At 39.5% G+C, this 27,251-nt stretch overlaps 1 protein-coding gene across 6 annotated transcripts in view; it reads right to left on the minus strand.

Annotated features, from left to right (window-relative positions):
- FAM120B (family with sequence similarity 120 member B) overlaps positions 1-27,251 on the minus strand; it is a 68,356-nt gene that overhangs the window by 38,551 nt on the left and 2,554 nt on the right. For 2 of the 6 annotated variants that reach the window (XM_085219796.1, XM_085219794.1), the window contains exons 1-7: positions 24,280-24,303; positions 23,087-23,204; positions 20,402-21,447; positions 17,242-17,422; positions 11,914-12,009; positions 5,293-5,465; positions 1,300-1,392 (exon numbers count right to left, since the gene is read on the minus strand). In XM_085219796.1, coding sequence (XP_085075922.1) covers positions 1,300-1,392; positions 5,293-5,465; positions 11,914-12,009; positions 17,242-17,422; positions 20,402-21,447; positions 23,087-23,120 — 1,623 coding nt within the window. In that variant the 5' untranslated portion in view covers positions 23,121-23,204; positions 24,280-24,303. Of the gene's footprint in view, positions 1-1,299; positions 1,393-5,292; positions 5,466-11,913; positions 12,010-17,241; positions 17,423-20,401; positions 21,448-23,086; positions 23,205-24,098; positions 24,208-24,279; positions 24,420-27,251 lie in introns of those variants that run through there. The other 4 variants (XM_085219791.1, XM_085219795.1, XM_085219793.1 and 1 more) reach the window with 4 other exon arrangements.

The following is a 27,251-nucleotide window of genomic DNA, read 5'->3' on the forward strand; positions in this document are numbered from 1 at the left end:
TCCCACCATTACTAACCCATCCTTACTTTTAGGTAAGCCCACAACTCAATTAGCCATTGACACATGCAGTCTGTGCTTTACACTACTAATAACTGGAATGCAACCTCAAATTGTGACTGAAAATACTCTTGCACAGATATTCAAAAAGATCTATTGAGATGATTCTACTGCAATAACTAAGAATCTGTTTTTCAAAACATGAGTTCAAGAAGATAGGAAAGGGAAAAAACACAGATTTGCACAGAATGTATATAAAATTTAAAATCTTCTGAATAATGGACAGTCATGAGACTTGAATCTTAAGCAAGAATTCCTATCTCCACCTCTCAGTCTCTTGACTACACAGCATACGAAGGAGAGCATGCTGACCCTCTGCAATCACTGTACAGAAAAAAAATGGTGCAATATAGATTTCCTTAACCATTGTCAGTATCTTCAAGAATATTTTCAAAACATACTACAGTTTGGTTCCAGGTATAAAAGCAGACTGTAGAAGCCCTTGTAAATATTAGACAATTTTAAATTTCTGCCTTTATCAACACACTGCTATTACTAATACATCACAAAATGATCTTTACTTGACTGCTCAAATGTGCAGTCTCCACATCTGTTTCCACAGCCATGACTATGTAATCCATACAGTTTCTGCTGTATTTTCAATCCCTGCTAACCATTTACTAATAAAAAACAAAATATCCAGCACTATGTTAGAAAAGATTTATGCACAGATCATAAGCTCTAAGAGATTAGACTAGACCACATCAACATAGAAAAGAAAAAATAGTTCTCCATAACCTAATATTATAGTCTAGAATGACCCAATAGGTCTTTACTACAATGGGGCCACATTAGGTAACACTTTTTTCTGGCTGGTTATACATTCTGCCACAAACAGTAATACCAGATTCTATTTAGTGTAGTGATATTCAAACAGCTGATGTTCTGAAACACTGTTCTTCTATGGGAAAAAAAAAAAATGAAGTGATGTTGCAGGACAAGATTCACCATTAAAATTTTCCATCATTGAAATATCCAGAAGCCAAGTTAGGCAGAAACCTGAGACTCATTCCTTCACCCTAGGAACCCAACCACTAGAGAATATCCTTTCTATTTTTTTTCCCACATGATTAACAAATATAAATATTTACATGAACTGTAGCACTAAAAGCTACGTGTTTACCATCACATTCAGTTCCCATATCTGAAAAAAAAATTAAAGCTGAATCCCCTACCCCCTCAAAATATTTATCTCTGAGTTTCTGTGAACATTTTCTGTTACTCAGTTATTCCAATCAGTACCTGCAAACTTGCCAGTTCAGCAGCTGACTTTCCTCTGAGGCAGAGAACGAGTGCCACAAATGCATGTAAGTCCTCCAGAGAGAGACTACTGACCTAAAACAGATGAAAAAGTAACACATTATTTGTAAGCTCTGAAAAGAAATTTTTTGATAATGGCTCCTCTTTTTCTCAAGTACACCAAACTTAATGATCTCAAGGAGTTATGACAACCATGAATTCACTGACAAGGAAAAGACATTTAAATGGAACAAAATGCTTAAGTTTCAATATTTGAATGAAGTGCATAGCTCATTATACCTGTGTATAGCATATATACACAATTTCCAAACACCAAACAAGACACCCACTCTTTACGTATTCCCTTCTTCTATTCCTTTGGCACTTCTTAACAACAGGAAATTTCACAGAATCACAGAATGGCCAGGGTTGGAATGGACCTCAAGAATCATCAAGCTCCAAGCCCTCTGCCACAGGCAAGGCCACCAACCTCCCCATTTAATACCAGACCAGGCTGCTCAGAGCCCCATCCAATCTGGCCTTGAACGCCTCTAGGGACAGGGCATCCACAACCTCTCTGGGCAGCCTGTTCCAGCACCTCACCACTCTCATAGTAAAGATCTTCCTCCTGATATCCAACCTAAATCTTCCCTCTCTCAACTTAAAAACATTTCCCCTTGTCCTGTCATTATCTACAAAGAGTTGATTCCCCTGCTGTTTGTAAGCTTCCTTTAGGTACTGAAAGGCTGCAATTAGGTCTCCCTCCTGCCTCTTTTCTCGAGGCTGAACAAGCCCAGCTCCCTCAGCTTGTCATTGTAGGGGAGGTGCTCCAGTCCCCTGATCATCTTTGTGGCTCTCCTCTGGACCCTGTCCAACAGCTCTCTGACATCAAGTGAGCCACAGATGTCACAACCATTAGGATTTATTCAAATGCTTACATGGTTACCTGTTGATTGTTACATATTGATGTGAGAACAACCCAAGACTCACAAAGCACTGAAAATCATTATCAACTGGAAACTGAAGGAAAATTTCTCTGGCAAAAGTGAAGAAATGTGCAATGTGGGATTACAGAACAGCTAAAAGGCTGTAAGGCCTACAACACACATTGCCCAGTTTTAATGCCTTGATTTTCAGGGAAAGTCGTGCAAATCCCTTTTCAATTCTCTTATGAATTTCTATTAAGACTAATATGAATTACAAACTAAGAGGAAAACATGAATGAGAAAAATAACAAAAAATACTGATGTAAATCAATAGGAAAAAGAAACACTAAGAAGTTGACTATGATTACTTCATTCATTTATTTGCTTAAGAAGAGCAACCCTCACGTTATAAATTATTCAACCACTGCTGAGAATTGTTTTGTTTTGTTGTGCTTTGTTTTTTTCTTATCAGATCTTACTACTTATCTCGTTGTAAAATACTTTCCTCTGTATGAAGTTATTAAAACTTGCATAAAGCATGAGAATGTAAGGGATATCAGAGAAGCTTTAAGCTTCCAAATGTTCCTTAGTATTCATTAACTCCACTAAGAAGGCTGCTAAGATCTGATAATAGCCCTAAGTTGCCCTGTATTTCAGCTCAGGTGTTATCTTTGTGTAGGTGGCAAATCTGTGAATTTTGTACATCCCAGTAATAGAAATTTCATCTACAGAGCAAGTCTTGCACAATTCTGTCCTAAGAAAAAAAAAATCAAAGATTTCTTGCAAATTCAACAAGAAAAAAAAAAAAAGAGAAAAAACCCCGAAGAGAGCATCATTAGCAAAAATTTTATTAATATCAGAACACTTCTTCAGTGAAATACTTCATTCAATATCCCAGCTTGGTGAGTTATCACACTTGCACTGTTAAATTTCCTATAAAAGTATAAAAACTTAAAATGTAAATGTTTCTATCTCCCCTTTCTCTGGAGGCTCTACTGTTTGATCTCTTGATCACTCCCCTTCCCATTTTTAATGATCGACCTGCTGTCTTTTTTTTTCACTGTTTTTGTTCTCAGTTTGGAGGATATTTGAAAAACACCCTCACTGAAAAGAGTGCTCTTTAAATCAAAACTTTCTTTATGCTGTTATGACATATATTTGGTGGAAACTTGGGTAGTCACTATCCTGATTCCTACAAAAAAAACCCAACAGTTTTAGGTTAGATTAAAAGACAACAAATGAAACTGTTACGGGGTTTAATTCTCCCTCATATGACCTGAGGGAAATGATGTTAGCCTGCCCAAAGCAACCTAAAACTATTTAGCTTAAATCACCACACAGTTAACAATCCACCTTAGTTCTTTAATACAAATGCAAGACTAAAGTGTGAAGACAAGAATTAGACCACAGTTAGACAAACATTGTTTTCTCAGCTATAAAAACAAATGGAAGTACTACTCTCAACTCAAAGTGCAGTTGCTGACACTCACTCTTGTTCTTCCTATCAAATACCCCAAGAAAACAAATGGCAACATCAGAGCACTAAACAACTAAACAGTGAAACACATTTTAATCCAAATCAGATTGCTATTCCGGTTCACAGGGTAGACTGTACCTGTGGGACAGATGGGACAGATGTTGAGAAACCAGCACTTCCATGAAAATATTCCATCACCTGGCATGATGTCTTTGCTGTTCTTGAAAATAAGAGCCACAAAACTATTCTCCTCTGTTTTTAACATCAGTTATTGGATAATAAGTTCTGAAGACCATATCCCTAAATGGGATCTATTTCATTTTATTAATATTCTGTGTTCAAGGCTCAGTAAATACACTTTTCTGTAGGTGATCTATCCTGCTACTTAACTTCTTAATCACACTGAAGAAAACATTCTCAAATAATCATACTATGGAAGAGTATACAGAATAGCATGAAAAACAAATGAAACAGTGAAAAGATATCATATCCAAACACGAAAAAAATTATACTATGTCTTTAAAGCTAAGTACACAATACTTATCTTGCTGCATTGAAATGGTAAGGCCTGAAATGTGGTTTCGTGACTTTGATCTTAAAAAAATATTTCCATTAATATTCTGCTATACAAAGATTAAAGAAAAAAAGGAGCTATATGGGTCGTTTGTTTAATCCCCATACATACTGCCTCAATGCATCATCTAAGACTGAGCAAACATATATGAAGAAAAAAAAAACAATAGGAACTTAGAATCTGTTTTCACTTATCTCAAACTAGTGTAATTCTGCTACTAAGACAAAACAAGTAAAGTATAAAAATCAAAACAAGTGATGAAATGTAATTCAGTGTTAGTAAAAGTGCAACAGAGTTCTCTAGATTAGATAAAAAACATTATAATTTTCTAATTCCCAGAGAGAAAAGTATACTTGTGAGATCACATTTGAAAGGTGGCAAGCATAAACAACACATTATACATAGAAGAAATATAATTAAGAAGTAATATTGCATTTAAACTTCCATTCCTTTTTATTACAAGTAAGCTAGTCTGCAGGCTGCCAGGCCTTTAGAATTCTAACAAACTACTAACTAACTAATGATCACCTGAACAATTTAATCAGAAGGGCCATATCCTTAATTCTGACTTGAAATGGAGTAGAATACAAGCCGGTATGAAAAAGTAGTGAGAGCCAACTAAATACTTATAGTGTCTTTGGCATAGCCTGCATAGTCACTTGAGATGTCTTCTTTTGATGACAGTATGGAAACACTAAGAAGAGCTTTAATTTTCAAACAAGTCCTCAAAAGGGTGAAAAACTCCTCTACTTACACTCTCTCTGTTAAACTGCCCAAAGGACTTTGTCATGGACATGTGAGAGTTATGATGAACTACTAAAAAAAACATGTTTTTTGAACAGGGTGATGCATGCCAAATGGGGTAATTAAAATGTTGCAATGCATTATTATTGTATTTGATCAACTATGCCTCCAAAAATGATTATAAGAAAAATTGCCCACAGGCCAGCAAGCAAGTTAACTAGTCAGTCACACCTATAAGAGCTGACAGCCGAAGAAACAGTAACTGTCCCAGTTACCTGCAGCATAAGGTAGGTCAGCAAGCAGCAGAATGCTGCAACAGGTGCTTCTAGAGCTTGGAGCTCTTCCATTGCATCCTGAAGGTGAAAGCATGCCAGAAATGTACTGTACCGTTGCTTTTCCACGTCAGGTCCTTTGGCAAACCACAGTGTTTTCAAATTAGGTGTTCCACCTACAAAAGAAATGCGTTACAGGAACAAGATAAAATACGCATTCTAAATTACAATTTGAAAGGAAACAACTAATCTGCTTTTGGCACTTGCAAGGACCATAGAGTGACAGTAATAGTAATTTGACAAAACCCGGCATTTGAAAAAAAAAAACAAAAACCAAAAACTTGAGGCTTTTAATTCACACAAATTGTATTGAAAGGTTAGCTACAGGAAAGAAGGGGACAGACTCTTCAGGAAGGTCTGTTGTGATAAAACAAGGAGAAATGGTTTTAGGCTTAAAAGAGGGCAGATTTAGGTTAGATTTAGGAAAAAGTATTTTACAGTGAGGGTGGTGAGGCACTGGATCAGGTTGTCCAGAGATATGATGGATGCCCTGTCCTTGGAGACTTTCAAGGTGAGGTTGGATCTGGCCCTGGGCAACCTGATATAGCTGTGCATGGCCCTGTTCATTGCAGGGGAGTTGAACCAGATGGCCTTTAAATGTCCCTTCCAACTCTAAGAGTTCTATGATTCTATCAATATAGTAACATTTAAGAAGAGTGGACTGAATTCAACTGTTACAGAACACAGACAACCTTGAGACATTTACCCTTTGCATAAAGTATGATTTAAAGTGCATCCTTTTCCCTGCTCCCCAAGAGCATTAGGTGAGATCAGTTTCATCATAAAATAGTGATTCAGCGTCTCTTTCTTTTCTCTCCTAGTGACAGTGCATTGGACTCCCTTGAGTATGCCAGAACCTCATTTCTCCTGACAACCTTAAAGAATAAACTGGCCACTTATGCCATTTTGCTGGCAAAGCTAGATGTTGCACTCAACAGAATACCATGCTGGTATAATTACTCTGCAGTAAGTTCACTAGCAAGTTTGGGGAAAAATAAAAAATAATAATAATAATAAAAAAAATCAAGGCTATCTGGCACTCTGTAGTCCCTAAGCAAATGTACAAAACATTACTGCAAACACATACAAAAGAACAGTCATTGGTGATGTATAATGTATCTTCCCAGGCTTTCCTATAGTGCCTTTCACCACAGTGTCTAAATCTTTAACATTTACTCCCTGTTACCATCTCCCAACTTGGGATGCGTTATCCAATGTAAAATTTGTTCCCTATTTAAATTACATTTAACCCGTTATCTAAATAAACACTAATGCACATGAAATAACAGAACAGCTAAGTGGCTATGCCTAAGAAGCCCATTTACTGACTGACTCCTATCATAAAGCACTGCTGCTTCTGTAGATAAATAAAAGAGGTGTAAATTTTAAATGTGGACCAATTAAGCTGCATTTGGTAACACCTTTTTTTTTTTTTTTTTTTTTTTTTTTGAGATGTGCAGCTGCTGTAGTCCAGTTAGGAACACTTGGTGATAATAAATTATTAAAGTGACAAGGTGCTGAATCTATACAGACGATGTTTATTTAGCCAAGAAAGCTCATTAACCAAATGGTACTAATTCTACAGAGAAGGTGAAAGTAGAAAGTTCTTAGTATTTGCTTTCTTCATCTCCCCAGTGTACGTCTGTTTTACTATTTAAGACCAACTTTCTCATCCAAATTTTTAACTATGTAAGGAACTACCACTGTACAAACTGTAAGTTCCTAATCTTTGTAGGAAAAAATGTACATAGTACATAAAACAAAAAAAACAAACAATAAAACACAACAACAATAACTTGATTAGGGTTAGGAAGGTAGGCTAGAGTTATCACAAACGCTGGTGGGAGAGGACCCGTATGGACAGCATGATACAGCTGGTTTAGATAGTGGTAACTGTTGCTTTAAGGAAATAAAAAATAGCAGAGTGAATTCCAAGAAGAAATGCAAAGATTACATGCATAAGAACAAAACAAAGCCAACTTTTCCTACCAAGGCTAAATAAATGTAAGCTGCAAGACAATTTTTACTCAGGTAAGCCCAAAAAGTTTTGACAGCTTCTGCTTTCCCAAAGGTTCACGTTCAGCTGCATGAGGAGAAACTCCAAGAATCAGCTCCCTTTCTGACTGTACTTTTTAAAAACGAATTGCATCCAAGGGCATACCTAATAATAGAAATTTTTCTTTCTTCAGAGCAAAACCATGAACTACATCAATAATCAAGACTACATATCTATACTGAGAGAGCTCAACAAAAAATTCAAGACATTTCTTCCATAAACAGTTCCTTATACTTTAAGAAGTGAAATTGACTTGCGCCTGGGAAAAAGAGGTACCGATGAATTATGAGTTATTTACTCTGGGAAAGAAAACTTGACACTATCTCCTTTTGGCACATACCGCCAAAGGCACTATTTTTTTGAAAGAGTCTCAATGCATTCTACAAATAATTAAATTCCATGTCATAATCAAGAGAGAGCCATTTATTAACCCTTAAATGAAAGATAAGTAAAGCAAACAAATACATTGGAGTTTAATGATTCCCTCAGGACCACGTGTACAGTCAACAGACCTAAGATTCATATAAAGTAGATCCTGAAAACATATTTCTGCTCTAGTTTAAATCTTACAATGTACTTTGCAGCAATTGGAAGACACTCCTTAAAGAGAAAATTACTTGGACAAGAATGAGAAGTATTTTGCTTTTTTAACACATCTAAATATTTACTAAACTAACTTTGAAACAACAACAACCACAAGTGAGTAACAAAAGGGAGAGAAATAGAGCAAAACATGCTCAAAAATATAACTGATACATCTTTACAGTAAAGATTAGTCATGAAAAAGGTATTTATCCTATTTGGGTCATAGAAATCATAAGGTCCAATGAACTACAGAAAGAGACTCAATCTGCATATGCTTACAGTTATTCTCAATATATACAAAACTGTGTGAAAACAGTATTCAGTAGCATATAAACTGTAGTCCTTGGGCACTCCCAGAAAGAGAACATCACAAAACTCCATGGGGGCGAAATGGCAGTACTTGCATAAATACAAACACTGTCAAACAATAAGTGAGACAAAAATAATTTGCTATTTTTTTTCCCCTTTTCATTCATAAATTTAAACACGCTGTCATCATGAAAAATATTTCATTTGTTTGAACTTCAATAACCGATTTATGAAGATGCATTGCATGCAAAATGCATTAACATTACGGGATCACTGAACACTGGACTTACACAAAGGTGACTCTCACCTTCTTACCAACTTAAATTACATCACCATTCTGTATATGGACACAAATGTATAATATTAAACTGTTTACATCTGTTTGAAGTAGTGACTGTTGACATTTCTCTTTAGAACACCAGTAACAAAACACGCTCGTTGTTTTACACACTCATGTAAAAACTAAGCAACACAAATAAGATTATAAAGATATACTGGACAATGCTCAGTGTACAGGAGTGCTCAATCTTAACATATGATCAACCATGGCCAACTCTAAAGATGCTAGAAACCCAAATGCCAATTAAATCTGACAATCAAAGAAGCATTCAGGAAACAGTATCAGAAAAAAGGTAATTGGAATATGAGCATACTCATGACATATTCCTGCAAAATACAATGATTAGAAGACTGAAAGTATATCCAGACTCCTTCAGGATAAAGTAGTCTATATACACAACAAGCTAAAATATCCCATATGTTTTCAGAAATAAAATGAAATCTGAAATCCATACATGTCCAGTAAAGACTTTAAAACTTTGTTCCATAACAAATTGTACAGACATCAAATGGATGTTCACACATTATGTATGTTAAACAGTAATTTCTTAGATCATAAATCTTCTAACAAAATTTGTTTCTCAGACACATGTTTTAAAAACACTTTAAGTAATGCTCTGTCGGTGTATGGGAAACATTGCAATCACACTCATTCAGCTGAAAGGAAACATTCCAGAAGGGAGAAAGAGAAATAGAAGGAGAGCAAGCAAAGATGCTAATTCAGAAGATTCTCCCAAGAAAAATGCATATAAATAATAAACACTTTAGTTTAAAAACATTTTAAACTATCATTTTACAGCCCTTTGGATTCAATGTTCCATTAAAAAAAAAAAAAAATTCGATATATCACCAGCAAGTTTTCCATATTCAAGGCAGTTCTGCTGTTTTACACACAAAAATCCATGCATTGGTAGAAACCCTTTTTTTTTTTTTTTTTTTTTTTTTTTACGATCAATGTGAAATCTATAATTTTTAATGAAGCACAATTCAAAATTCATACCAAATATTCTTTCTTTTTTAATCCAAATCAAATACAAGAGTCAAGATTTCCCATATATTTTCAGTAAACTTCTAAAGTAGTTACTATGATGCTATTCTTTTTTTCCCCAAAAAATTGAACAAAGAACTTCCTCAGACTGATTGCACCTGTGATTTCTCAAATAGTTCCTCCTAGGGTTTCTTGTCTTTTTTTGAGTAACCTGATCTTGATTGACAGCTTTGAACTCTTAACTTCCCTTAAAAACTTCTTTAAATGTAGCTCTAAATGTGATCCCTGTCTGAAAAATGTGATGCGCCGTAGAGAACCTTATTTGGTGAATTAGAAAGACGTGCTGTGGAAAATAAAAGATGCATGAGCGAATGTAAGGCATACAAATATGGACTGCAAAAATTTTAGAAAAATATTTGTTCGCTGAAGGAATGACAACAGAGCACTAAAAATAAACACTAGAAGTCCTCCACCCCCTTTTTAATAGTCTGCTAGAACAGCCTTTCATTACTGAGTTAGTGAAGATTATGTCTCCAAAGATAATGTTTTTACAAACTCCTGATATGCAGCTGCTGTACACAAACAAAGTAATTTGAAATTCTATTTATTGTCAACATGAAGGTGGGTTCTGTGCGTGGTGTTTGCAGAGCAGTAGAATCAGAGTACATTCCTCCCAATAAAGGAAGAAGGTACTATATTACCTAGGAAGGAACATTTCACAACAATACCATAATATTTACCATGCAATCAGAGAGTAATTACATAGAAATCGTTTATACTTCTTTGAGTTTGTTTGTTTTACAATTGCATGTTCTCACACCATTATACGCTGAAATAAAACAGTTCTACAGGACAGGCAAATCAGCTTTTATCCTGCCTATTCATATCCATCTGGAAAATTTCACAATGATTTTATGCCATCATCAAGTCAATTAGATAATCGCTCTGCTAATAACATATTGGAGCTACTGCACGGCGAAATTATTGTATATCAAATGAAGGGCTTGTTTGCACTTTGTTTATATAACTCAATTCTTTCCAAATATGTCCTTTCAAAAGGATTTTGAACAGGCTGCTATCTAAAGATCAGCTGTCTTTTCATCAATCTTGAATTTGAAGACTGTTCTAAGGTATTACCAGCTTTAATAATGAAGATAAACATACAATCTTAGGATACTTTAAGAGACATTTTACTGTAACATCTAAAGCAATCCCTAATAACAACAACAAAAAAGGCAGCGTGCTCCAACTTGATGTGTATATTCACAAAAAAGCAGTGAAAGGATTTAAATCAGATCAGAAGGAGGACTGCTATGCAAAGCTCTGAGTACTGAAAGAAGTGTTAGAAATTACTCTAAAAAATATATTAGCTGATCATTTTTCTTAACAAGATATCAGAGGTATATCAATGGAAATAATGTTTTTCCTATAAAGACCACAAATCCTCTGAGCTCCTGGATCCACATACTATTGGTTGAAGAGAAAGAGAGCTATAGCTGTGAGAATAAAGATAGAGTGGTTGCAAGCACAATAGCATGGTCAAATTAACAATTAGAACAATTTTCCCTCTCAAAAACAAACAACCAAACAAAAACCAAAAATGATATAGTACTGTTTACTTCCTATCCTAAACTTGTATAGCATGATATAGTTTAGCGACAAACAGATGAGTGACATATACAGTGCCTAATCTTTTAACTAAAGTATCCTTTCCCATGAACACATTCCTCATAATAAAGACTTCACAAAGAGTGCTCAAGAACACATATTTTACCAAAGGAAAGACAGTATGAACATACAAAACGCTCAGTGCTTAAGACAGTGAAAGACATCACACAAAAGCAGGTAACTACACTTCTGCTGAAAACTGGGTTCTCTTTTCTGAGCTGTCTCAGGTGATCTAAAATAGCCGTATTCTCCACCAGTCTCATTAACTCATTCTCTCAGCTCCACAGGAGAATTTTAATTATAGCCCCACACACCACTCATCGTGGCCTCAGAGCAGTACTTAAAACATTTAAGGAATTGTTTGCATTTTAGAATGAATGTCTGAATTAGCACTGTGTTGCACAAGGCATGGTAATAAGATATAACTCAAAGCTGAATCCTCTTATAATTACACAGGGCAAAAAGAAGCAATTATAGGCATACAGCACTTTTAGTCTAGCTCCCAGATTTCCACAACTACTTTGGATATCATGTCTGATAATGTCTTTGGATGTCTGATGCCTTCTAACCTGATTTCAGTGATGTCACTATTTCAGATTTAAACACTATTTCATCCTACCTGGAATAGAGGGCTGCACAGGTTGTATCAGGTCTGGCTGTTGTAGAGGATTTCCACAATAGACAAACCACTCTTTTACCACAGGACATGCTCCATCTAAAAATAAACAGAATTGGGTGAGTGAGAGAAGTGCAAGTACTGACAATTGTATAAAATAAAGAGTGGTGGTAAGGATTCTAAGTAATAGAAAGTACTTCATAATGACGTGTTTGTTCAGCTTCTTTAAAAACAAACCAACCAAGAAAAAATAATTTTACTATCTTTATGACAAACCATCAGGACAAATGAAGAGAGTTTATATTATGCACAATAAATGCTGAGTTTTGACTTGGGAATTACAGTCAGAAATTCAAACGAAAAAGTCAGTGAAAAACATTCTACAACATCTTTCATCCATTTTTAGGCCCTCCCATTCTAAGGCAGCTCAGGCAGCTGCAGAGGCATTTGGTGTAGCTTAGGGACCTGCATAAGCTACCTCAACCTCACAAGGCCACATATGCAGCCAGTCCTCAACACGATTCTCTTCTCAACTTGACCTGACAGTTTCCATGCCTATAAAGATAAAATTTTTATAGGAGGCTTTAACTATCTATTTGAAAGCTCACAGCAGTGGAATCACACCACAGCAAGATGCAGATCTTTTAGATGCCACTGTTCCCAATCTTTTATCTGGTATAAAAAGATTATTTATGTCTAATAGCTCAAGTGGCTTGTTAGCCCTCAAACCCGAACCGTACCTCACCATCCCAAATAAAGACTAAGGTGTTGCTTTACTTAAAAGTTTCTCTACTTTTGAGCCACACATTCTCCACCCCACACCGACTTTTAAAGTTTAAAATCCAAGGGAAGCTGTTTCCTGACCTTGTCCATAGTTCCATGCAGAAAATGAGTGCTGACATAAAATTCCTCAGACATGGTGCTAGTCTCAGGGATATGGAAGAAGAAAAACACGACAAAACATTTTACTACCCTGCTTTCTTCTTTCTTCCTGAAGCATGGACCTAGAGTACAAGCTCCCAATAAACTGAAGAGTTGGCAGCTGAATTGCAAAGGACAGCCCTACATGTGTGCTTAGGATGCTTCATTGTTTGAAAACTGCTGATACAAAGAATACAATGAAAAATTCCTTCAGTAGGGGAAATAAACACATTAAACTGAGTATTTCAGTGCATAAATAGTTTCACACCTTGATTACAAATTACTACCAATGACAATGTTATTTCATTAAGAAAACCTTCAAATTTAATATTCCAAAGTCACTTTCACAAAACATTCTGATGACTGAGCATTCTGTTTTAAGGATTATTAAGTAAATTACTCTGATTTATTCAATCCATTCAGCTTGTTCAAACTCCCAGGTTTCAGCCTGGTTTCTTAAAGAAGCAAGGCTTATACAATTAAGATGCCTGTCTTTTAATTAATCAATGGACCCACAGGTCTTTTTCACCTCAATATGGAAGAGCACAAAAGATTTCAACCATATGAAATTGCAAAACATTTCACGAAGCCAGTGACTTGGCAGACAGGAGGATCCTATCAGGGCACCAAGTGAAAGAAAGGCAGGGAAGCCAAGTTACTTTTTCCACCTCAAATCAAGATGGCAAATAGCAAAGGAAGAAATAGAGCTGAATGAAAAGACAGAAAGGATCTGTGGAGAGCAACAGACAGTAGGGGACATACTTGAGGACACAATATATTGCATGATGGAACGCTGTGGATGTGAGAAGTTAAGAGGATAGCAGGAACATGGAAATACAAAACTTTGCTGAGGGAAGCTGGGGGAGCCACAAAGCTCCACAACTCACAAAACAGCTTATCAAAATGTCACTTGATTCCAAATGCCAGTGAAATACTATTTTTACATCACCCATTGAGCTCAAGTACAGTAAGAAGAGAAAATAGTGGGAAACTTATAGTATCATCTTTTTAATCTATGCAGCATCGCATCAGCTCAGTACTGTTATAATCCTTAGTAACAGAAATATATGACTGTTCTCATAAGATGCCAAATAAATACAGCTGAAACCCAAGTCATGCAAATTGACATTAAACCTAGCAAGAACAAAATAGAGGTTTGATTACTAAATGCCAAACCTCCTGGCATGGAATTATTGCTAGGGGAAAAGAAAAAAGAAAAGGTTTAACTTTTCAAATTTCCCCCCCCCAACAATGCATACGCAGAATATCACCAATAGCAGAAGCAGCAGCTCCTTTGCTTAAATAGCTTCCGAACGAATCACGAAAGGTCTGCCTAGCAGGTAAAAAAAAAAAAAAAATCAGCTATGTGCAAAACACCAAAATTAGAGACTGCTGGAAATTCTGTGCTCCTCTACACCTGCAACAACAGCCCTACTGAGCTATCCCTGGTGGCAACTGGCAAAAATTCTCCTAATGGCCTGTTTTTGACAGTCTCAAAGGCATGGTCAGTCTTGGCTGCTAATCTTAGAACTGGGAGTGATGCCAGGACTTCCAGGAGCTGGCCACGTGTTCAGGCCACATTACATAACCTTGCAACTGGTGCAGGTATTTCCATGAACTGAGCTCATGCCAAAACCTGTCGGCTTTGTTCTGAATTCTTTGTGCACAAAAGAGCTTGGCTGTACTACTTACTGTTGTTTTTCCCTCCTCTGTAATTTTCTCTAACAGTATAATTGTTCTAAGAACAATGCTAGAAGTTGTCAGCTTATGTATCACTATAAACAATACTCAACCTAATGATGAGAAGAAGCTCCAATAGTATTAATTATACATATTTTTAAAAGATAGACAACAAATGCTGTATTGTCAAGATCACCATCAGTCCTCAGTTAATTTTCATTGAGTCAAAAATAAGGCTCTGATTCTGGTAACATTTCAGTGAGTAAAAGTATGCATATGCTCACCATACACCAAATTACAAAGTCATAGCTCCATGAGCAATTATTCCAGCACACTTGCTCACATTTTCAGGTAAGAGCTGATTCATTCATTCCTACTCCCTGTCATCCCCTCACCATAACTGTTTGTGAACACAGAGCTGGACAGGAAAACAGAACCAGGTTAGTTACCCAACTGCAAGGAAGTAAGAGGGGAGAAAGTGACTATTTTCTGTTTCTCAATATAGGTCACCATGTAGCTTCACAAACAGCTGCACCAGCACAACTGTGAGGTTGCAAAGGGACTGAAATGAGTGGCTGTGCAAGAGAATTAAACTGGCACTGCTTATTACACTACGGCTTCAGGCAAAGTGGCATATTCTATGCAAGTGATTTCAAAGGATATGATATCCAGCTCCTGTTGATTCTTGGGTATCTTAGGCTACTTGAAAACCTCAACCTAAACATTCAAAACTTACAAGATCTTCTTGTCTCAAGGTAGACAAAGCAGTTTAAATAATTTTCACCTGTTCTTAACTAAAACTGCAATCACTGCTTTTGCAAAATATTGGCTGGTGTTGTCTCTATTTTAAACAGTAAATAAGCAGATTTGTGAACTGCAGAGAGGCCAGTATCCAAACTGCAAAATGGAACATTGTGTAGTTAGCCAACTTTTGCATGAACTACAGTGGCAGTTTTTTCATGATGGCAGCAGACTCCATGTGCACTAACTTAATTGGTTGATTCCTTCCAGTAAACTCTTATTTTAATGCTAATTCCAAGTAATTCTACATTATATGACAATCTGCATACAGCGTAGTTTACATCTCCCCCTTCTACCTCCCACTGAATTACAAAAAATAATTGACTTTATCTGAGTAAATCTGTTGAAGGATTCCGCTTTGTAGAGAATGTTACTGCCTTGTAGCTTTAGAAGCAAATTCATAAAAAAGTAACATGGACATTTACTGATAAATCTCCATAGAGACTAATTAATGGTCTGGAAACAAATATACACTGGAACAAAATACCAACCAATGAAACACTGGAAAGCAACGTAGTTATAGCAGCTAGTAAATAGATGCAGGAAATTAATAAATGCAGATTTAATATGGGACCCATGCAGATACACTCCTTGTATCTTTTTGGAAAGGCGAACTGGGGGTGTTCAGCTTAATCTACTGCAGAATTTTTTTTCTGGAATTTGAAGCATGAACCGAGAGCAAGTAATACGTGTTATCTGTGGTTTTATTTTAAAAAATCACTTTCTTAAAAGAAAATCTCCTTCATGTCCAAATTTCATATTCATTAGAATTCTAAATTAATGTTTCTGCATTTCAATTCTGATCTACTTCATCTGAGTACTACAAAAAACTAACACAGATGCAAATCTGCCCACTACCCTGCCATCTTGCAGCAACAATTGTTAATTGGAAGTTTTGGTTCGGGGTGTTTCTGAAAACATCAATGAACATCCTGCTGCGTAGAGGAATAAACAAAACCCAACCAAGTTATAATTGTCTACAAAATTTAGAGGCAGTAGGCCGAAAAATGAAAGATGACAGATGTGCATGGCTACTGCTGAGCTTTTTGTTATTCTCTCTAAAGGACTATGTAAACTCTGATTCAGTTTTTCCAATTTTTTTTTCCTATTATGGTGCGACTTCAAACTCCAGTTGGTGAAGGAAGTCAGGTACTTAACATATAAGGCTTTTCTTTGAATTTTGAATATTAAGTAGATAGTTTTGCACTTTCATTAATAAAAATGTAAAGTGATTAGCAACATATTAAAAAGGATAAAACTGCAATACAGTTTTAATTTTCAAGTCACTGCCTAAAAGCCACTAAGAGCATAAATAATTCCTTGTCTTAAAGCAGAATAGAAGCACAGATACACCCACTGCAGAATCTATTTACACCACTGGATAAATAAATCTTACTTTCTTCCACATTGATAAAAGCACTAATAATCACCAGCATGACTATTTGTATTACTGCAATAAATACATTTGCCTAGAAAGTGTTCTTAAAATTGCAAACTTAAAGTCAAGGTAAAGAAGATAAAATGGCAACGGTGCATTACTGTTTTGCAGAAGAACATTACAGCTGAAGCTAATTCATTAGGAGCTATACTTTCTAAAGCAAAATAAGGTTTCATATCCTCTCCAACTCTTAAAATGGCCTAAACGTCACAGTTTTGCTCAATCTTTTGGTCATTAACAACTTTCATAACTTCCCATTTAACAAAATATTTTTAAAAACATCTCTTTAAAAGCACTGAAATTTAGCAACATGTAGAAAAACAATTTGTGAAGTTTTTTTGTTGATTCCTCACAAAGTACATTTCAGCTGCCCAGCTTCTATCCTAAATGCCATGCTGAATTAGCCAATGAAACAGTGCAGTGAATTCAAGATTTCGGATTTCAGAATTCAAAGTGTGCCTGAATGGTAGCGTAAGGAGTCTCAACCTTACCTCCTTCTGATTCCAACAAGACAGAATAAATATGCTGACGAGCAGGGCGATAGATGAGTGCCTGTCCAGGAATCTCTGTATCACAATCATCTTCCAAAGAGTTGCTGCACTCAAGCTCTCCATTACTCAGGATATTGAAGATTGCATAATTTTCAGATTGGATGTGATGTTCTTTAGCTAACTGTTTGTTCAAAGAAAGAAGGCATTATCTTCAAAAGTAAGAACAATCAAATAGTAAAAACAGAAAAAAATAAATGCATTCACTACTGGAAGACACTTTATTACTTTATCAGGGGAAGTAGACAGAATGTTTGGGAGGGAACACGCACTTTTTAAAAAAGAAGGAGTACGGTATATTTTCAGACATGTATCATTTTATGGATAGGGATTACCAGGGAACTCGTCATTGCCCTTCTCGTTAGTCTCTCCCTGAATTCTGAAAATTGGTAGTTGTTTTTCCATGACATCTTTTAAAGAGTAATCATTCCTCAAATTAATTCTGAATGCAGATGTAGAAAAATGAACTGCCCTCCATTAGTCACTCGTCTTTCCCTTTCTAAAAAAGGGTATATGCACTTAAAGAAAAAAAAAAAAGTGAAAGCATGACAAAACCCAACATTTTTATTCTATTTCAAGATGAACTACACCAGTCTCTTCCGAGAGTAGTTGAATTTGTGTAGTTTACATAGTGGTGAATCTGGAATACTTAAACTCACCACAGTCTTACCTTGCAATAGTTTTTCTCCCAGGGAAAGAAATAGTCTGCTGCAGTGAGGAAAACAAGTTCTCCAGACTTGCTGAGAAGCAGAATCACAGCAGTGCCCAGACTGCAGGTTAACCACACACTGGGTACGGACACATCTGTACGCAGAGAGTACCAATAGGGACTGCTGGTCTGGAACATCTTATATGGAAAAGCAACAGTGTTGCTCTCAGGCACCTAACCTTAAACTGGACTGGGCAAGGACAAAGCCAGCCATACTTGGTACTTCACAAACCCAAACCAAACTGTAGGGGTGCTCAAACAGTTGAATGAGATCTATTATTTCCACGGAGTACCACTAGTAGACTCTCTTGGATCCATACTGTATGGTGAGCAGGCACTGAAGTTTCTCTGCTCAGCACTCCCTATGTGTCATGCTATCTATGTGACTTGGGTTGTGCATATACACAACTCTCTCAGTCTCTTTCATTGGGAATTGCCAGATTGGAGAAACTCGCCGTCTCCACAGAATTCCAGTGTCTGCCAGAATGGGAACTCAGGAGTTCAAAGCTGCAGTCAAGCACTGCTCATTATGGATCAAAACTAACTCAAACTGAAATGTCATACTTTCCAAAGAACTGCACACATGAGTACAAAATGTACAGTAGGCTTCTGTACAATCAACAGAGCATTTTCTTATAGCAATATATTTATGGTTGCCCTGGAAGAAATGCAGTCTCCCAAATCTGCTTTTACATAAAACAAAACCAAACCCGAGGGAAGCGATAACATGAGGTTATGTCCTTGAACTGGGAACTGGGCTGAATATGCCAGCTATGTGCATTTTATATAATGTGCAGTGCAAATGGAATTATTTTAAAGACTCCAAAATATGAAACAAAGCGCACACACAACATACAAATATCCAAACACTTGTTGTAGAAAAGCAGAAGACTAGTTAAAATGTCTTCAATTTTGACTGTAAGTTCCTTGACTCAGTGACTGGCTTAACATAGGATTTATGCAGCAAGAGCGAGGTGTTCTTCAATGAAGCTTCTAAACATTAATATGCAAGGTAGTAGCATACAGTAGTATACAGTAGTAGTATACAGTAGTAGCTCAGCACAATGCTAGAGAACTGCAACCCTTAAAATGAAAGATCAAGAAATAATGACCTCTTGTCATAAATACCACATGATACGTTCTCTTAAGGAGTAAGGATATTACTACTATTGTCCTGGCTGTAATCCAACATGATGATTACATTCTACCTAATTTTTCCTTGCACTTCAAACATAAACAGTATTTTTCAACATTTAATTAGGATGTAGTGATGTTTTTTTTTTTTTTTTTCAGTGGTGTCTTCTGTTTAACTAGTACAGTGAAAAACTACATGTATTGTATTTGTGTGTGGTTAACATCAAACCCAGATGTCTACAGTTTAGGTGAAATGAGCATTGCATAGGTTTTAATTTAACTTTTAAGTGCTTTAGAGTCTTTCTGAAAAGGAAAATGTACATTATAGGATTACATGAGAATAATATAACGAGGAAACAGAAAAACAGCTTTAAAAGAAATTAAGTAACAGACAGACAAAAAAAAACTCTCTTTGAAGCCTCTATATACCTAACAAAACAGGGAGTAACAGTAATTGCTATCATCTCCTTTAGAGTTTTTTTTTAATTAAACTTCAATACATTCTCTTAATTGCCATGCATTTGCAGTTATACTCTAAACTTACTACTGTTGTATAGACTTGGATGCAATGTGGCCCAGTTGGTGTAAAGATCAGTGCATGTGTTGGCAGCAGTTTTCTACTAGCCAGGCAGAAAACCCTAATTAATATATCCAATCTGCAGACAGTACCTCTTCACAACCCAACACCAGTGCATCTCTGCCCATGCAGGAAGCCATATGTGAAACTTCTTCACACAGACCTGCCCTTCAAGAATTAACAGGCCTCTGCTTTTGGTTCATCCATGGATTATGTATCTGAACAGTAATGAGTGTGGTCCTAAAATCGTGAAATATAGATTTATTGGAAGCTTTTCCAACACCTCCATGAAAGCAATTTCAACTTCTGCGTTCTTAGCACAGCTCCCCTTTGGTACTTTGACTGCCTGTGCCAGGCACAGACCGTTAACCAGCTGTATCCGACCTGCAGGTTCTCAAAGCAAAAAGCAAGTTATTTCATTGTACAATACATGGAAAGCACATCTCTTTGCCCACTGTGGGCCCATACATGTGCTGCTTCCCATTATTTGGCCTGTCTGATACTTCAAAAAGAGAGGAACAACTTAATTAAAATGTGCTGCATCTGCCCTGAGCATTACATATACAATGCTTCTAATCATTGCTCCAGCAAATTTAAATACATAGGATCAGCATTCTCAGTACCAGCTTTCACTAAGTAGTCACGACAATGAAATACCCATTAAGCTTTAGAAGCCAAAGTACCTGAAAGATTTCCTTATCTTGACACATGGCTGTTTCTTCTTGACCTGAGAACATACTGAAATTTCTTGCATCAGGAGGAATCCATGGAGACTGCTGCCCTGGCAAAAGATAGGACTCCATTCCTCTGTGAAGTAATGTCTTGTCTGATCCCAGAGGTAGCATATCTTCCAAGTGTTTCAGGCTGCTGTACAAGCATGGAATTTTGGAGATATAATTCGCTACAGCTAAAATTATGCTTGTTCTTCTGTTGTAGCTCTTATTCCTGGAGGGACAGATGACTAAACATTTATGCCAGAAGCCTTCCAGCAAGTTTTCTGGAACAACATCATTGCCAAGCAAACAAGCAAAGAGAGGAAGGTGCATTATATTAAGACCCAGTGCACGGCAAAGATCTTCTCTGGAGTACATAACAGTGACTAGTCTGTCCAAGCAGAGCTTCTCAATGGAAAAATAGGGAGATGTATTATAGATGAGGTAGTCACTATCTTGACCAAGAATTCCCATGCAGTTATGTTGCAAACCATATGCAGCCACCTCAAAGTCTGCCTCTTGCAACGTGCACACTGTTTTTTGACCAAGTGACTTTAGAGCAAACCGTGTAAAAGTAGGCAAAGCTGAGGGAAGAACGAACATTCCTCTCCCCGGCTGTTTCCTGTGAGTCTTGATAAACTGAAATAGATTGGCTATTTCCTTGTTATTCTGCTGCCTCCGTTTGATCCACTCATCTCTCTTTTTCTCTTCTACCACTCCATCAAAGTAAAACACCAACTCGATACCAGCTGCTTTAAAAGTTTCAATGAAATCCTCTAAAACAGTAAGGTACTCTCGCCACTGGCCACCACACACCCAGGATTCTGGTGTGTACCAGTGTCGAACACAACTCATGGCATCTACTACAATAACAGGCGTGACATCTGGATGATCGATGCGGTGTTTTTCTGCCATCTCTTTCAGATCTACCATTCTGCATGCATCAGGGCAAACTCTCGCCACAAATCCCTGTAAACCTTTAATGCCCATGGTTGATTTCTGAAGCTCGCCGCAGTCTGAAAGAAAAATAAAAACAGCATTCCAAAATGCAGTTTTGAGAAATGCTACAGTTGAAAAAACAGCTCAGAAATTGAACAGTATTTTTCTGCTTTTGCTAATAGCTGGCTCTTTTATCCTGGCCTTTAAAGTGTCACATCCAGTTTTCTTCCCATCACCAACTGACTATATAGCCCATTTGTTTTGCTTTCCATCCCTGCTTTTTTTTTTTTTTTAATTAGTAAAAACTGTAATTATCAAAATGTTCTCAGAAGTATGACTTCAAAAATTTTAGAAGAACACTCTTAAATATAAAAAGTATACACTTCTAGAAAAAACAAATATAGATGTAATTAAAAGCCTTACAGCATCTCACCCGGCAGCGTGCAACACGTGAATTAATGACCTGATTTTCATACTAAAAGTATATTAACATCACTGTCACCGATAATGAAGCTAATTTATTTCATTAAATGAGATCTCTAACGTGCACAGCAATTTTGAATCAACCTATTTTCAAAGACACACATACAAGCATTGGCTAGAAATTAAATAATTAAAACTGGAATAAGTCTATTTTCTATTTGCAAACAGCCAAAAGAATGAAGCACAGTCTCCAACTTCTGTGGCAGAACTTTATTTGGAATGCTAAATGAACCAACGTATATCTTCCATAAAAAGAGTCACGGGATAAAATTAGAACCATTGATGAAATCCACTTTGTTTCTAAAAATTTCATTGCATATTATTAGTTTGGCACAGCTTTGACATCAGATGTGCTTTTTATCATAATGCTATTTTAAAGGGCTTTGCAATGAAAACTGGAAGAAACAAGTTGATTTTCTGATCAAGCCTCGCTTTGTTCTCTATTCTCAAAAAATCTGTTTTGCTTTTATGTTGATTTTACTTAAAAGTTGAATGCCTCTTCCGTTAGTGAAGATATTCACTATGTTTTAATTGATCAGCTACAATTTTTGTTGTTTTTCACGCCGCTCTGACATTTCAGTTACAGGTTGTCTCCAGAGCATTATATTGTTGCATAGAAACAGCTGCCCAGGGAAGCAGCAGAGTCACCCTCTCAGGAGGTGTTGAAGGAAAGGGTAGATGCAGTACTTAGGGACATGGTTTAGTGGGCATATTGGTGGTAGGTGGATGGTTGGACTAGATGATCTTTTCCAATTTTAACAATTCTATGATTGCAATAAATGTGCCTGTGATACACAGAAGACAAAAAAAAAAGGAAAAAAAAAAAATTGAATTCAGAAGTATTGCAATTGAAAATTTCTAAAGGTATTTTTGAGTTCTTCTCCCTTGAAGTTTTAAATGCCTTTCAGATACAGTTTTGAATGCCATTCTCTTCAAATGAAATACACAAATGTACGTGTAATAAGATCTGGGAATATACAACAGACATCACTGTTATAAGAATCAGAAATAAACATGCATAAATCACACACATTGCTGTACAAGTATGCAAGGTAGGGCACTGCTTTCTCTGCGATGCTACTTCCTTGCAGTGATACCTGCGTGCCCTTAAAACTCCAGCCATTTGCTTTCCAGGAAAGATACACTTCTGATTACGAATGATTTGAGTCCTGGAAGGTTATCCCTTTTTATCACTTTCCATGGAGACCTAGCAATGGGTGTGAAGATCTTCACCTTTCAAAGTCACTGCAGAGATGTAAAAAGCCATAGCAGGTCATACTTCTGCAGTAACGCATCGTGTCCAAGCAAAATTTATGAATCAGTGCAGACTCTGTCCCCAGCAGCTACGCAGCTAGAGCAAGAAGTGCAGTAAACAACTTGTAAGCTATACCATATGCAATTGAAAGCGACATCTTCCCCACCTGCTAACACCTGTATCTGAAGATATTCTTGCCTAAGAACTCATGCAAATCTATGATATTATCATCATCATCACTATCAGAAAAATCTTCATGACCAGCAGTGGCCTAGTTTAATTAAGAGGCAGTTAACAGCCAGCCATATAAGCAGCCATATAAGCAAGAATATTGGCGGCTTATTATTGCCATTTCAACATGACCACACACATTTATTGAAAAAGTCACTAAAAAAATTGAGGATTTTATATTCTTCCATCCACCCTGTTCTACCACTAAACAGAAACCTCCACGTTAAGGAAGAGCCATGCTTAATTCATTCAGTGTCTGAAAAGGGAAGCCAAACATTCTGCCTGGAGTGCTTCTGTCAGGGGATCCTCAGCACAACTGGAGGAATCATAGAATCACTGGGGTTAGAAGTAACCTCTGGAGAACATCTAGTCCAATCCACGAAGTTGGACTAAAACTTTATGTTGGAATGCTTACGTTTCTTAACAGAGGAAAACACACTTTGTGCAACGAAGGTTGGATGCTTGTTATTTTCGTGAGACAGACGTTTCACGTTAACACAGGATTTTAGCTGCAAAGCTACCAAGTGCGTGAACTTGAGAGGAATAAAAAAATCCTCCATGACCCAAAATAGCAAATTATGTTTCCCTCTGAGCGTTGTACAGGCCCAAAGATTCTGAGTATCCTTACGCCACGGCCTTTGCCAGCCAATAACCTACGACACGCATGCGGTGCCCACGGAACACCGCGCCCCATCTCAAAGGGCTGCCAGCAGCACTCCGCCCCAGGAGCACAGCCCACCACTTCCCGCTTACACGCACCGCCACCCCCGCGGCCTCGCCGCTCTCTAGGCACAGTGATCAACCCGGTCGAGGTGCGAGCCCGCCGCGCAGCGAGCCCTTCCCGCGGTCGGCCGTGCTGCCGGTCAGGAGCGGGACCCCACTCGCCTCCACCCCCGAGCGCCCCACAAACACTACACGGCGCGGCACCCCCGGCACTGACCCGAACAGGAGCTTCCGCTTCTCGGAGGGCGGAGCCGCGCATGCGCGCAGCGGCCGGGCCGGGCCCGAGGAGCCGCGGGTCGGGAGGCTGTGGTGCTGTCGGACGGCTGCGGCGGTCCGTTCGCATCATAATGGCGGCTTGGGGTATGGGGAGGGCCTCGGGCTCGTCCGCGGGCCTGGTGTCCCCCAACACTGTGCCCCAAAACAAACCCGAGAGGGGGAGATGACAAGGGCGTGCAGCAAAGTGATTTGGATTAAAAAAATAAGAGTCCCAGCCTTGCACCTGAGATTGATGTCATTTTGCATCTGTGCTGCTTGTTGACCGATGTTTGCGGGGACAAATAGCAGAGTTTGACCAACAAAGTGACCCCTGAACCCCATGGGGGAGCGGGCTGTATGAGGTGGGGGTAGGTTTGCCATGCTTGGAGTGAGAGGGGAGCCCCGTGTCCACATTGCATGCCCACCTCTGCCCGCAGCCCAACAAGTGGGGCCCGGATAGCTCCACATGTTCTCAGGCGAAGGAGGAGAGAGAGGAAGGCTGAGATCTGATGTTATTGCCAGGGAAAAATTAACCAGAGCGGTGCTCTGGGGAGCGCAGATTAATATATTTGGTGGCTCGGCGTGCACAAAGCCTGGCCATTGTGGCTGTGTCTGAATGCCTGTGAATAGGACGGAGCATATGTGGCCTGTCACCGCAGGTGCCCACATCTGTTCGTCTCCGGGCAGATGCTCTGAGAAAAGCAGAGAGCATTTCCAAAAGCACGGCCCGCCCCATCCGTACCCATCCTCTGCCTCATAATCACCTTCTGCAAAAGCCCTCTCCTCCGCGCAGAGATGCAGAGAGAAATAAAAACAACACAAATTGGAAGTGGCTCAGAGAGTCCTGCAAACATACAACCAAACTGTTGCCCCCTCTGCTTCCCCCTCTCCCCCCCCACTCCCCTCAAGGTTTATTAGCGGCAGGTTCTGCGCTGCAGCCAGCACACAATGTGTGCACTGAGCAGGAGGGGGGGGGCCTCAGGGGACAGAAAAGCCCCTCATGCATGAAACATGGTACAGTACAGCGGCACGCAGGGAGCAGGGCTGCAGGCAGGGAGCAGGGCTGGGGGAGCACTTTGCAGCCACTCTTTGGGGTTCTGGCTTATAGTGATGATAAGTAAAGCCAGTGAAAAGAAAGGGGGCTTCCTTAGGTGAAATGGTGAATGCATTAAGAACTGCTACTGAGAGGAGCCTCATTGCCAACGTACAGAGCACTTTTCTGAGAAGTACTGTAAGTTTCCCTATGTGCACGGTGTCAGCCTGCTCATGCCTCCCATGCAGGCCTGGTCCAGCCCTATGGGGGCCGCAGGTTTGTCCCGGCTATCAGAGGCTGCCTCAAACTGGAAGGCACCGTGGGTGCTCCTCACACAGTTTCCAGTTCCTGGGGTGGGGTTAAAAAGGAGAAAGGCTTCTTCTGTAGCAGTAGGATGAACTGCACCCAAGTGGACCCTGGAGATGCAGTGATTTGTCCCCACCCCAGCCCTTCTGCAGAAGTGAGGAAGGAGATTTCAGCAGATAGGTGGGTTGCTGGGAAGTGGGCCTTCGTGCAGTTTGGGCAGTCTGGAGAAGGCATCTCTCCTGGAGAGGGAGCCCAAGGGCCTGAGGCACGGAAAAGAACCGGGGAGCCCTGTATGAGGTTCCCGGAGCCTCACAGCAGGCGCTGCTTCCCGCTTCCCTCAGTGTGCCTCTAAAGGATGCGCATCCCGATCCGTCCCGTTTTGGAAAAGCACACACACACGAGCGGCCAATTTTATCCCTCGCGGTTTCCCACGAGCGAAATGTCGTCGGAGACGAACCAGGGAGAAAACCCAAACAAACACGGAGCGCAGGGGAACGGGGTGGGGGGAGGAGGGGGGGTTCACTTTCTCCTCGTGTGCCATCGGTAAAACACATATAGGGGCCACTTCGAGATTTGCCCGGGGATGGGTTGGAGAGCAGCTGGCTGCGGTAATCGCATCGGGAGACAAAGGAATGCCCCGCCGGTCCTGGGATCACAGGTAAACACACGGCCATTGTCATGGAAATGAGGGGCGAGGATAGGGCCGGAGCAGATGATTTGCGATTTGAAAAAGGGGGCTGGGGGGGAGGGAAGGCCCGGAGCTGCTTATCTATCATCTGGCCTCGCTGTGTGCCAGCTGAGCCACGCGACTGCCCTTTCTTATTCTAATCAGCACATGCCTTTGCAACTTTGGGCTAACCTACATGCAGAACTCCGTAATCCCCTCCCGCATACGGCAGGCGCGGCCCCGGGGCACCGTGCGCGGGGTCCGGCGGCGGCCGAGCTGCGCCCGGGGCAGCGCGATGCCAGCCCCCGGCACTGGGGAGGACCGGGATGCCCGGGACAGGTGACGCGGGCTGCGGCCTCACGCATGCCTCCGTAGGGGCCGGGGGGCTAATTAAAATATTATGCACACTCGGCTACACATAGCTCCACACGTAGGCACCGTTCGCCATATGCCCGCGGCCCCCCCGCCCCGGGAAGAAGGCAGGGTCGGGGGGAGGCCTTCATCCTCAGCTCTCCCTCTCCGCTTTGAAGTGACTTTTCCCATCCTCCGGTTTGCCGAAGGGAGCGCGATCCACGAAGGAACGCGGCAACCTAGCCGTCCCCGGCCGGGGTAGGGGGGGGAGGGGGTCACAGCGCAGCCCTCGCGCTGCTCACCGCGAGCGCGCACCTCCGCGGGGGCGGCCCGAGGGAGCGGGGTGCGGAGACACGCGGTTGGGAGCGAAAAAGCGCCATTTGGTTGGGAGCAGATGGCTGGCTGGGGGGCTGATCGCGTCTAAAGGCGTGTCATCCCCCTTCAGCGAGAATCCCTAAGGACTCCCCTTGTCTTCAAAATCAATGAAAATTAAAGTGCAGAGAATGGATGAATAGTTAGACCTCGAGTCCCTCCTTTGTTCGCCTCAGCTACTGGTGGGCAGGAGTTAAACTACAAC

Source organism: Meleagris gallopavo, chromosome 2 (assembly GCF_905368555.1).
Source record: "Meleagris gallopavo chromosome 2, MGAL_WU_HG_1.1, whole genome shotgun sequence".
NCBI lineage: Eukaryota > Metazoa > Chordata > Aves > Galliformes > Phasianidae > Meleagris > Meleagris gallopavo.